The sequence below is a fragment of the Gouania willdenowi genome, chromosome 20 (assembly GCF_900634775.1).
Source record: "Gouania willdenowi chromosome 20, fGouWil2.1, whole genome shotgun sequence".
NCBI classification, from domain to species: Eukaryota; Metazoa; Chordata; class Actinopteri; order Blenniiformes; family Gobiesocidae; genus Gouania; species Gouania willdenowi.
This window is the reverse complement of record NC_041063.1, coordinates 16,564,112-16,576,257: the sequence shown is the minus strand read 5'-3', so window position 1 is coordinate 16,576,257 and position 12,146 is coordinate 16,564,112. Positions and strand designations below refer to the sequence as shown.

Below are 12,146 nucleotides of genomic sequence, written 5' to 3'. Positions count from 1 at the left end.
ATGGTTTCCATCTCCATCCAGTAGTACAGTGGGAGAAGTGACCTAAAGGTGTTTAACATCTGAGGTGTTGCAGTCTACATATTGTTGTGGCTCAAATGTTGCACCCTGAGACCAGTGAGCAGCTTCTCTGTTCTCGTGAAGTATTTAGGAAGATTGTATTCACCGAGCGAGGCCGTCAGAGAGAACTCGTCAGTGCGACTGCTCCAGCCATGGCGTGGGAATGTTAATGGGAAGCATGAGAACACGCTTTAGGGGGAATTGAAGGTGAATGCAGGCAGAAAAATGTTGGGTCGAAGCAAGGATGAGTTCCTCTCCTCATACCAAACAGCCGACTGCATCCGTCATCCCTACTGTCTAGTTCTTGCCATTGTCAATTGTGACCAAACATTTCGATTTAGTTTTAGAATCAGAATCAGATTCAGAAAAAGTATTTTTTCACCAAGTACAGTTTAAAAACAAGGAATTTAACTTGGTGGATGGTGTGAAGAATAAAAAACAAACCAGAAACACTATTATAATAATAATAATAATAATAATAACAATAATAATAATTAGGGGTGTCCTGATCCGATATCGGTGTCAGATATCGGTCCGATATCACTTTTTATTTATTTTAATCAATTGTAGAATACTGTAGATATTATGTTGAAGTTTAAAATGTATGTAGCCAATTAATTAATAATAAATGGGTCAGTTTTTCTCATATCTACTATTGCTGACTATTGTTCTCTGTTTGAGTGACATCACTTGATCAAGCCTTTTCTAACATTCCACACTACAAAATAAGGAATTATTATTTTTATTAAAGAAGAAAAAAAAGTAATAAAAGTATGTATGATTCATGCTGATATCGGATCAATATCAGTATTGGCCGTTACGCAAGGCTGCAATATCAGTATCATATGAAAAATGAAAAGGTTGTATCGGGACATCCCTAATAATGATAATAAATATAAAGGATAAAAGTCAGATATATCAGAATGAAGCCTATTCAATGGATTTATGTAATTAACAAAAAATTACATATATATGAAGTCATAGTCTTTTCTTTGGACTAAAATGCAACTTAGTTTTAGTCAAAATTTAGTCATCGGGACTATTTCAATTATGGTTTAGTTTTAGTCAATTAAATGATATTAAGATTTTAGTCAACTAAACCAGTTACAGACATAGTCCACTAAAATATAATTCATTTATTGACCTGATATGGGATGTTATTAATGTTATTATAAACACAAACAATCGTGTCTTACCTTCCATGCATTAAGAGTAGTTTTGATTGGATACTTTCCAAGACAGAATCTTAGTTATGATTGGATTTCATCTCATGTGAACATTATTGTTTGGTTTTTATTAGTTAATGTAAATATTAAAAAAAGTTTTTGTTCATGTTTTTTTAATTAGTCATAGTCTCATTATTCTCACTTAAAAACAATTATGTCGATTAAAACTATTGACAAAAATCTTTAGTCAACAAAATCAACACTGGTTCTTTTCAAACATGGTTTTTTCTAAGATATAACAACATTTTCTGGGTTTTTTTGTGTGTTTTTGGACAGCCTAAATAGTCTTCTGCTTTCCTCACTACCACAGTATCTATACGCTTTCATTGCCTCTGGCTGGTTTGCTGTCATACCACAGCATGATGGTTTATTTATACCCTGTGAAATACTGAGCGTTGTCTCACCTCCTCTCTATCAGATGGGTCAAAAAACACACAGCAGCCATTACTCCTGTCACATTAGAATTTTAACATTTTTGATTCAACATTTTACCATCGCTGTGCTGTCGTCATTACGAGCCCGAGCGTAAATCGTGTGGAAGTGTCCGCCCTCAGTCAGTGTTTCACCAGAGCCTGCCAAACATGACTGTGAGGAGATGGGAAAAGTCTGAGAGGCACCCATGGCAGATGAGAGGTGACAGTGCAGTGGTCACAGTGGGTGGTAGAGCCCAGATGGGGACGCTTCCATGACGTAGATCATCAGGGCGAGGAGAGAGGAGAGGATTGATCGAAGGGATGAAGCAAAGAGTAAATGAACTGTGTGTGAACGAAGGGAGTGTTTTCCTGCGACCATGTGCTGAACATTCTCACACGTCTTTCTACCTCCTCGTCTCTGTGTACTTTCTCAACGTTCCTGCCAGCTCCGTGGTAATAGTTTCTGTGTCTCTCTTACCGAGACAAGGACGAGTGCCCTGACTCTGCTGCTGCTGCTGCTCAGCCAGACGAGCGTTTGTCACAGTAATTGAGGTTAGAGGTGGCGGCAGTGCGCTGTAGTAAATCATCTCTCATAGTCGTGGCACAATCAAACTTGTACTCATGAATAACACTCCCGTGTGACTCCCATTTTGTTCTCATTAGCATCTTTTCGTTTCTCACTTAAATGAGGATTTTTTTTTTCTGTTTTTATAGCGCTACTTTCATTACACATATACTCCTATACATCAGGGTTGGGGTCAATTACATTTTCAAATTAACAATTACGTCTTCAATTATCCATGTTCAATTACAACTCAAGTATGATTACTTTGACCAGCATCTTTTCCAATTACAATTAAAATGACAATTATTACTTTTCCCCTGAAAGTCAATGACATTCTCAATTACTAAAGTTCAGTTACTGAGCTTTTAATAAATAACCCAATAAAACTTAACCTTCAACTTGTGTAAAATACACAAAGAAAAATATTTAAAAAATTTAATTTCTTGATTACCTTGTTAGGCTTCTTTATCCATGAAAATATTGATATTAATATTTATTTATTTATTTATTTTTTAACAGTAATATGGTCCTTAGGGAATTGACAGGTAAACTTGATATGAAACAAATCTTAGTAATTGGTGACTACGTATGCCTATGTGTAAGTCATAAAAAAATGGCCACCGTTTTACTTTTAATGATGTGTAAATTAATTTCCATGCAAATTACAATTGCAAAGTCAATTATCTGAACTCAATTACAATTAAATTTTATGATTACAACAGCGAAAATATTTTTCAGTTGCGAATACAATTATAATTATCTCATAATTGTAATTAATTATCAATTATGCTAATACAATTATAATTGACCCCAACCCTGCTATATATTCCTTTTACTGAGTTCATGAATAAATCTGCTTTTTCTCATGGATGTGGTTTTTCCAGGTTCTCTGCATACTGGCCGAACGTCACCGCCTCCAGGTAGCGTCCCTGAGGAGCAGCAGCAGATCGCACGTCAGGGTTCCTACACCAGCATCCACAGTGAAGGAGAGTTTATCCCAGAAGCCCCAGACCAGAGTGTAAGACGCAGATCCCTCGGGGAAAAAAAACAACATTGCTTTAACATCCTCTGAACTAAATTCTTGATATTTCTAAAATGTGACAGTCGTCTGTAGATGGTACTTTGTTTATTTTGGATTCTTCAGTGATAGAAGATTATCTTTGCTTCATATTTTCTAGTTTATTTGTTCATAAGAAAGGGATCGATGGACCTGAAGATCTGATCGCAATAGTAATCTGACCAGGGTTTGGCAATAAATAGGGATGTATTTTCTACTTTTTATTAATAAATATCCTGTTCTTTAGTTGAATACATAAACCAATTAGGAGGGTTTATTAATATGTAATAATAACTAGATATATGATCGTTTACATTTTTATATAGATTTTTTTATTTCAGTCCGGAGGAGCAAATTATGACTCAGGTTTGAATGGATTTGATAGAAAATAACATGGGGAGTACTTTATTTCTACACAATATTTTTGTATATTTTCCCTAAAACTAAAGTAGCTTATTATCTTTTTTATATTTTTCACAGATGATAAAAAAAAAAAAAATGCGTGCAGATTTAAAAAGCAAACATTGTCTATAAGTGAAACACAAACCACACTTGAGCTGCTTTGACTGTTTGAGTTTTTGTCTACACGTGTACTCCTAGAGGTACTTGAACACATTGCAGGGGCTACTTGGAAACATTGATGACTCTATTTCCAACATGCTGAGTCATTTTTAAGCCTATTTCAGACACTGTACATGCTCATCCAACATCTTCTCCACCCGTTGACAATAAACAGCATTAGAGGAGTAAACAATATTGTGGCCTTAATATCCTACTAAATTGTTACTAACATCTTTTGCACATTACTAAAAATTGAGGTCAATATATTCTCTGATATACAATAATTGTAAGGCACATAATTGATATTTAGTGTGCGTTAAAGGTACAGGTTGACATTTTTAAGCTGTAGGAGATTTCAGCGGCCAACATGTTAACAACATGTAAATAAAACTAGAGTTTGGGGGGGACACACACACTGGTTTACACCACTGTACAGTATCTCCTCCTCCACATAGCTCTAACTCTCAATCCCTCTGTGTTATGATATGCTTCAGATGCTGGACCCCTTTGGGAGTGCAGAGAACTCGCTGTCAAGCAGTTGTCAATCAATAGATCAAGCACTGGACAGGTGAGTCTAATATATCTGCTGTTGTGTGATAACAGACGAGTGTGCACAGCTTGTTTTGTTTGTTGTGTCTGTGTGTGTGTGTGTTGATTGGAAAGCAAATGCATTTTTCCCTATTTGAGTTACAGCTATGAAGGAAAGTAATCATGCACCATGTGATTTATGACTCCTGTCTGGATGAAGTTATACGTAGCATGTTTTAAGATTGTACTGCTGGGCAAGGATATGAGGATGTGCTGCGTCCTGCTGTGGATGGGAACCGTCCCTTTGATTTGCTTTTGTGTGCTGCTGTGAGTGTCTGAGTGCGGCTACGTATGCACATGTGCATGAAAATGTAGGTGTATGTGTGTACTTGCATCAGGGGTGGGGCCAATTATGATTGTAATCCCGTAATTGGTATTTAATTACAGTTATGACGTCATTATGATAGTAATTGTAAATTGGAAAAATATATTGCTGTTGTAATCATAACTGAAATGTATTTGAGTTCAGATGAATTACTTTGCAATTGTAATTGTAATTCTGTAATTGGTATTTAATTACAATTAGAACGTCATTATGATAGTAATCGTAATTGGAAAAAATTTCAATTACAATTTAATTCAACGGAAAACTGGGTAACCGTGCTTTATGGCTTACACATGTGTGGTTAATAATTATTAAAATATGTTAAATATCAAGTTTACCTGTCAGTTTTCTTATTAAGGATCATTGTATCATTTACATTTTTCTTTTTTTAAATTTAGGGGTATAGTGATAGAAAAAAAGCTCACACCACACACCAAAAATATTAATTACATTTTATAGGGTTATTTATTAAAGGTTCCATAATTGTGATTAATTGTGTCTTTAGGAAATGGGAATGGAATTTTAAATGACTTTCAGGGTATAAAACAATTGTAATTTCAAATGTAATTAGAAAAAATGTCGCTCAGCGTAATCGTAATTGAGTTGTAATTGAACATGGATAATTGAAGATGTTAATTGTAATGAAAAAATGTAATTGACCCCAACCCTGAATTATTGTATGTTGTCTTGTATATATCTGTATTATATTTGTATATTATTATTATTATTATTATTATTATTATTATTATTATTATTATTTTTTTTATTTTTTTTTTTTTATCTTATTATTTATTTTTTTCTACAGTAATGTGCACTTGTATTTAATCCTTATATAATTAGTCTTTTACTTAATTATGTTCTCTTTCTTTCTTTCTTTCTTTCTTTCTTTCTTTTTCTTTCTTTCTTTCTTTCTTTCTTTCTTTCTTTCTTTCTTTCTTTCTTTCTTTCTTTCTTTCTTTCTTTCTTTCTTTCTTTTCATTTGCAATATTTCTCAAGCCTCTGTGACATAAGTAATTTCCCCCTGGTATGAGTAAATGATGATTCTGGTGTGTGTGTGTGAAAGTGAAGTCAGTCGATATTAGAGGCCGGAGTCGCTCTCTGACCTCTCCCCGCTGCTTGCGTTGAAAAGGATTCAGGTCACTTTGCTGTTTCCATGGCGACTAAACTTTTATCTGGACGCCTGGATTCCTGTTATCATAAGAGTGGGATATGTGAAAAAGGAATGAAATTGGAATCAAAGGGAGAATAAAAGTGAGCAGAAGTGAGGCTGAGGGAGGGGGGGAGAGATTTAGAGAGAGTAAGACGGAAACGGCGCTACCTGCACGAGGCTTATCTGGACTCCAGGCTGCAGAACAATGGCAGGAAACAAGTGCATGGAACTTTTCCCTGCAGACGGGCATGCATTGCCCCTTATCCAGGGTCTGTTGGCCCCGCGCCGCCCTGCGGTCAGCAGAGACGTCACGGTTTGAATGCTTGGACAGTGCTGGCCAATGAGAGAGGCCGGGGGTGTATTGCATGTACGCATACAATATTTGATTAAATACACTGACTTCCACTACTGGTTCACCTCTACTGAAACACCCCTCCCATAACCTAAAGCAGGGATCGGCCACTTTTATAACACTTTTATATTTGTCGTTGAATGTGTTTTTGAGTTACATTTTTATTTTTTGTTTTCTTTTAGTTTTTTCTAAATTGTGTATGTTTTTTGGAGTAATTTTGTGTATTTTTCCTGTTTTGTGTATTTATTTTTCATTTCCTGCTTTTTCTTCTTTGTGTGCCGCACATGGCCCCCGGGCCACCAGTTGCCTATGTCTGACTTAGGCAGTGGTAAAGCTGGATGTGCTCCTGTTATTTATCTTTTTCCAGTGTAATACTCTGTGGTTTAACATTCATTGTCAGTGAGTGAAAAGCTGCGTGAACGCAAAAGTCATTTTGCGTCGCTTCACAGCAGAACCCGTTCTAACACTTGAGGCTTGCAGCTGCAGCCAGACTGTGTTTGGTGATAAGACGATGCATTGACTGAAAATGTAAACTTTTTTCTTCCTCTTCTCTTGTCATTTCAGTCCTCCTTTTTCACAGAACAATCGTGACAATAATTACCTGAACCTCAATTATGAATACAAAGGTAAGAGAGGCCAAATCACCTTCAGTCACGCCAGCACTAAAAAAATCATAATTAGGCACACATGCGTACACACGAGGAGCAGAGAAAGATTAATTATGGAATTTTACGTGTTGTTTGAATGGAATAATAATAAGTTTTTGTGGAGATTTCTAATATTTTAAAGTTAAAACCCTGGTTGTACTTTTTAATATTCAACTGTCCTTTGAATGCATGTTTATTAATGTGTTTTACAAATACAGAGTAGACCAGGATTAGTGCACAAAGTGACAAAGTCAGATATTTTTATTTGAGAAAGTTTAAGTTTAGAAAACAGTTGTGTGTGATGTGTTAATTTGATAATAATAATAATATTTCAAAAGATGTAAAAAAAAAAACAAACAATTTTAAGCATTCTTTTTTAACTTAAGGTTTTATTCATTTATTTATTTACTTTTAGACATTTCAGGCAACTCCAAGGTTGAAAAACACGACGTTTTTTTTTGTTTTCTGTAATTGTGTAGTCCTTGTCTGTTTTCTTTCTTTAGTAAGCAACATCATGACAGATCAGAATCAGAATCAGAATCAACTTTATTGACCAAGAATGTATGTTATACACACGAGGAATTTGACTTGGTAAACTGTGCTCTCTCTAATAGTGTAAACATTAAATAATAACAATCAACTAGAAAAAATAATAATAAATATAAACATAAATATAAACAGTAGTCAGACTAGAATGTGCAAAACTAAATAAAATAACAAGATAATAATAATAATAATAATAATAATAATAATAGTATAAAAATAAAATAAAAAATAATAATAAAATATAATAATAATAAGATAATAGTGCAGTAGTGCATTGATGAGTAGTGCAGGAGAACATTTAAATCCTCATATCATATCATAACATATCACTTCTCACTAAATATTAGCTAAAGGAGGAATTCTCTCAATCTGCACATTTCTTCTTCTCTTGTGCATCCCTACACGCTAAATTAAAAAGAAAGTGCTCATTTTGAGCTGTAGGGACATAGTTGAATAGGCAACTATTGAGAGATATGTTTGCACATGTGCACGCCTCTCCCAGATGTAAAAGTCATGTGACCCTTCCTGGTGAAGCCGACAGTTATTTGTTTACCGTTCACTTAGTGTAGGTTTTTCCCCTTTCCATCCATGGCTGCCAAGCACAAAAAAACAACTGCTGTCTCCATTGGATACAGCCACAAAAACAGCATGAGGGGAGGCAGTCATCTGACGGAACAGCTGCTTTCAATTGCAAGCAGGCTCTGGTCCGCTCCATTTATTGTGTGTGTGCAGTTAGGGAGTGAGTGTGGACGCTCGCATGCGTCAGCAGAGCTCCACACCTGCCTTTAGTTACTGCTCCGCTGTGCTCAGAGCGAGAGCTAAGCTAGCTCACATGAGCTCTATTCTGGTTTTTTTCTCTCTCTCTCTTTCCTTCAGCGAGGTGAGGGAGTAGCTCTGTGAAATGCTGTGTGTCATTCTGCTCAATTTGAACTTTGACACAGTGAGAAAAAGTTACAGTAAATCCAATTTTATCTAGTGGTATGCAAACCAATAGCATCAATATGCTAACACTACATTGCTTCTCATAAGTCAAATCCTCGACCAGGGAATAAACACGAGACTGAAATGAGGAAAAAATCTCCATCTAATAGTTGGTTATTGTAAGAGCTAAACTGTGTCCTGACTGACGTTTAATACTTGTCCTCCCTTTCCAGGTCGTCACGGTAAAGGAGGGACCTTTCCCCGCCAATTTCAGTTGCCCAATCGCAGCAAGGACTATGGAGATCGTAAGGAAGCAGTTTTTTTTTTAAACATTTTATTTATGATTTTTGACAGCTTATAATAACATAGCAAATACAATAAATATTTTCTTTGCTGTACATTTTCAAAACAAAAAAACCCCAACATAGAAAAAAACATAACTAGACATTCAAAATTATGCAACTTTGAAATTTAAATACCATTAGGACAAACAAAGACAAAAAAATAAAGACAAGAACAAAAAGAATTAAGCAGTTTTAAAAAAGTTTGACTATGTTTAAAAAATTTAATATTACGTAACATTTTACTACTTTTTTTTTTTTAACCCTGTCTGTCGAAGGTCAACACTAGTTGTAGTGCAATCTTTTCATGACAGTAATACATGTTTTGTTATTGAAATTAAATAAATGAATTGATTTTATTGCATAATTGTGACCAACACCAGCCCTCCCTAAAGAAGAGTAAGAAACACTATATATAAAAAAGCAAGGGCAGTGTTACACCTAGGTGTAGGGGAAGGGAACAGGGAAGAGGGAGTCAGGGTAGGGTTTGCATTTGCAGTAAAATACTTAAACATTAAATACATATTAAAATGCACTTGTATATTAAATATTTGCAGGTTGCTGTAACATTTTTTCAAGTGCTGGGTTGCTGTGCCAAGCAGCTGCTAGTTATTGCTTACTCAGGGGCTAACCTCCGCTAACAGTGATTTACGTTTCCCTGCGGTGAACCCGAACTTTTATTATAAAACATCACGCTGCTTCCTGTCTGAGAGGAAGTCAGCCAGAGTGACGAGAAACACTGAGGCTCTGAGTTAGTGTCAAAAGCTCCATTCGCGCACACCTGCAAAGTTACTGTGTAAAAACAGACTAACAATAACAGCAAGAGGTAATGTGCTGTGCAGTCTTAACAGATATATGGTTTGTTTTTTTTTACATTTTTTTATATTTTCAGGACGAAGGACTCTTCCGCGGAGCTTCATGCCGCAGGAAAACCTCTTTCAGCTGGTTCCCTCCAGTCGCACACGCAGTTATACTGGTGACAGTACGCTGCAGTACAGCGACCTGCGCTCACTGGGACGCACTGCTGACAAAAGCTGTCAGCGGAGCACATCCAAGTGTAAGTGTCTAATTTACAGTTTTACAGCCCTAAAACAGGCATTATTCCTCCAAGAGCAGAAAACTCTGTCAAACCTTTTTGTAGCGTTGGCATTCTCTGAATTCATTCGTTTGCGAAACCTAATTTCCCTAGTCAGGGACTGTCCTGGTTCAGGCCAATTAAATGCAAAGCTCAGATTTTACTAGCGTGAGGACTTCTCCGCGTAGTTGGTGTCACACAAAATACTGCTCAGGATTGTATTGACCTGCATTGAATGTAACACCGACCTCCATTTCACCGCTTAGTGAAACAGAGCAGGTGAGATGAACACGAGCTTAGAGGAGAAAGTGGCAGACGAGCTACGAAACATGTCCCAGAAGAACTAGGACTACAGAGAAGCGCTAAGAATCATGGGACATGTAGGATTTTAATGGAAACTACTACGCGGCGGTGCACCCAAGTATGTAAGCTCTGAGGAGAGCGGACAGTCCGTTGTGCGCGGGGTCCGCTTGAGTATGTTTGAGCCTTAAGGGTGCAAACTACTCAGTTTTACACACCTTCAAGCCTACATTCTAGTTCTACTAAAACCCAGTTATCTGGGTACTCTGGGAAGAAGCAGAGAAAACCTATGTTACCCTCTGTCCTGTCATGCTTCCCGTTTTGGTAATTATATCATCAAAAACAGTCAGAAATTTAAATATGACAGTAATAAAATCTTCTGCAAACACACTGATTGAGCTGTACATACATTTCAATTGTTGGTTAGGCTTTTTAGAGGTTTCAAAGGTTTGAACTGCAAACGGCCTCCATAGTAAGCAGTTAAAGTAGTTCTGAGCCATTCTAAAGTTAAACATCGAAAGTTAAAGTTCTAAAAGTCAAGTTAAAAATTCTGAAGTTCTTATGTTCTAAAATTTAAGTTTGAAAGTTAAAGTTGTGAAGTGAAAGTTTTCAAGTTAAAGTTCTAACGTTTTAAAGTTCTAAAGATTTATTGTTCTAAAGATTTAAGGTTAAAGATCTAATGTTTAAAATATAAAGTTTTATAGTTCTAATGTTTTAAAGTTCTAACGTTTTAAAGTTCTAACGTTTTAAAGTTCTAACGTTTTAAAGTTCTAACGTTTTAAAGTTCTAACGTTTTAAAGTTTTAAAGTTAAAGATCTAAAGTTTAAAATGTAAAGTTCTAAACATTAGGGGCTTCAAATAGGCCCCTATTTTAAGCCCACACGGAGTACCCAGAGACCAAACTGTGTAGATTATTGAAGGCGTGGTCAGAAGGTGTGTTCTCAGAGGAGAGAGGCGGTACGTTTGTCCTCAGGATTGCGCCCACCTCTTCCTCATTTATCAGGGTCGTTCTAAACGTGCCTGAGAAGAGAGTGGGAAAGGGACGCAGCTCGGCGATGTTCTACACAGTTAAATCTCAGCCTAGCCACACACACACACTACACCACATTACGAGCCCTCTGTGTGGTCAAAACGCAGATGTTTAAAAACCTGTTTATGCAGGTGAGCACTAGCAATGTGTCTGTAATCTGCACTGGACTCTGTCTCTGTGATGTAAAACACCTTCTTCGATGGAGCAAAGACCATCCTCTAATTCCTTATCGTAGCGCATGGTGCGCCGTGCTGTCATCCAACTGGACTGTGCAGCTGAATCTCTATAACACACCTGATTTTTAAGGACACACGAACAACAGCGTGAGGAAAAATAGGGGTCATAATGTTCAGCAACAGGCAGAAATCCCCTCCCATAATCAATGTTTATTGGCTTGTGTCTTTAATAACTTCTGCCTTCATTCAGTCTTTGTCATGATACCCAACGTCAGCTCAGCAGTCAGTGGTCAACATCTCTGGAGCCTTTTCAATCCCACACACTATGAAACAGTCTAAGCTAGCCATAGAGAAAGCTTGTTAATTCTTAAAGTCTCAGTCTGGGTCGACAAGATGAGAGTTTCTAAGGTGAACTTTTGGGGTTTTTAAGGAATGCCGTTTGAATGCTTGGGTAGGAGTTCTGGGGTTTCCCCCGAACGACTGTGGTGTTGGTTTTGTAACAAACTGCAAGAGTTTCATGTCTCGTCTCAGTGAATTTATAGTGAGATTTGTGGTGGAATTATAGTCGAGTCAGTATGTCACTGTTGTGCGTCTCCTGGAGGGATTCCATCATGGTGCGTTTGTTTTCTGCAGCACCGCGGGCGCCCGTCAACTGGAGACAGGGAAAGCTCCTTGGACGTGGAGCGTTCGGGGAGGTCTACCTCTGCTATGACGCTGACATGGGGCGCGAGCTCGCCGCCAAGCAGGTGCCCTTTGACCCCGACTGTCAAGACACCAGCAAGGTGAGGGGAATAGTGAGGAAAGCCCTACCTGTGG

At 37.1% G+C, this 12,146-nt stretch overlaps 1 protein-coding gene across 2 annotated transcripts in view; it reads left to right on the top strand.

The window, feature by feature from the left end:
• map3k22 (mitogen-activated protein kinase kinase kinase 22) overlaps nt 1-12,146 on the top strand; it is a 55,560-nt gene that overhangs the window by 34,750 nt on the left and 8,664 nt on the right. For both annotated transcript variants that reach the window (XM_028434512.1, XM_028434513.1), the window contains 6 exons: nt 3,146-3,279; nt 4,374-4,447; nt 6,859-6,920; nt 8,642-8,713; nt 9,642-9,806; nt 11,964-12,112. In XM_028434512.1, the coding sequence (XP_028290313.1) occupies nt 3,146-3,279; nt 4,374-4,447; nt 6,859-6,920; nt 8,642-8,713; nt 9,642-9,806; nt 11,964-12,112 (656 nt within the window). The remainder of the gene's footprint in view (nt 1-3,145; nt 3,280-4,373; nt 4,448-6,858; nt 6,921-8,641; nt 8,714-9,641; nt 9,807-11,963; nt 12,113-12,146) is intronic.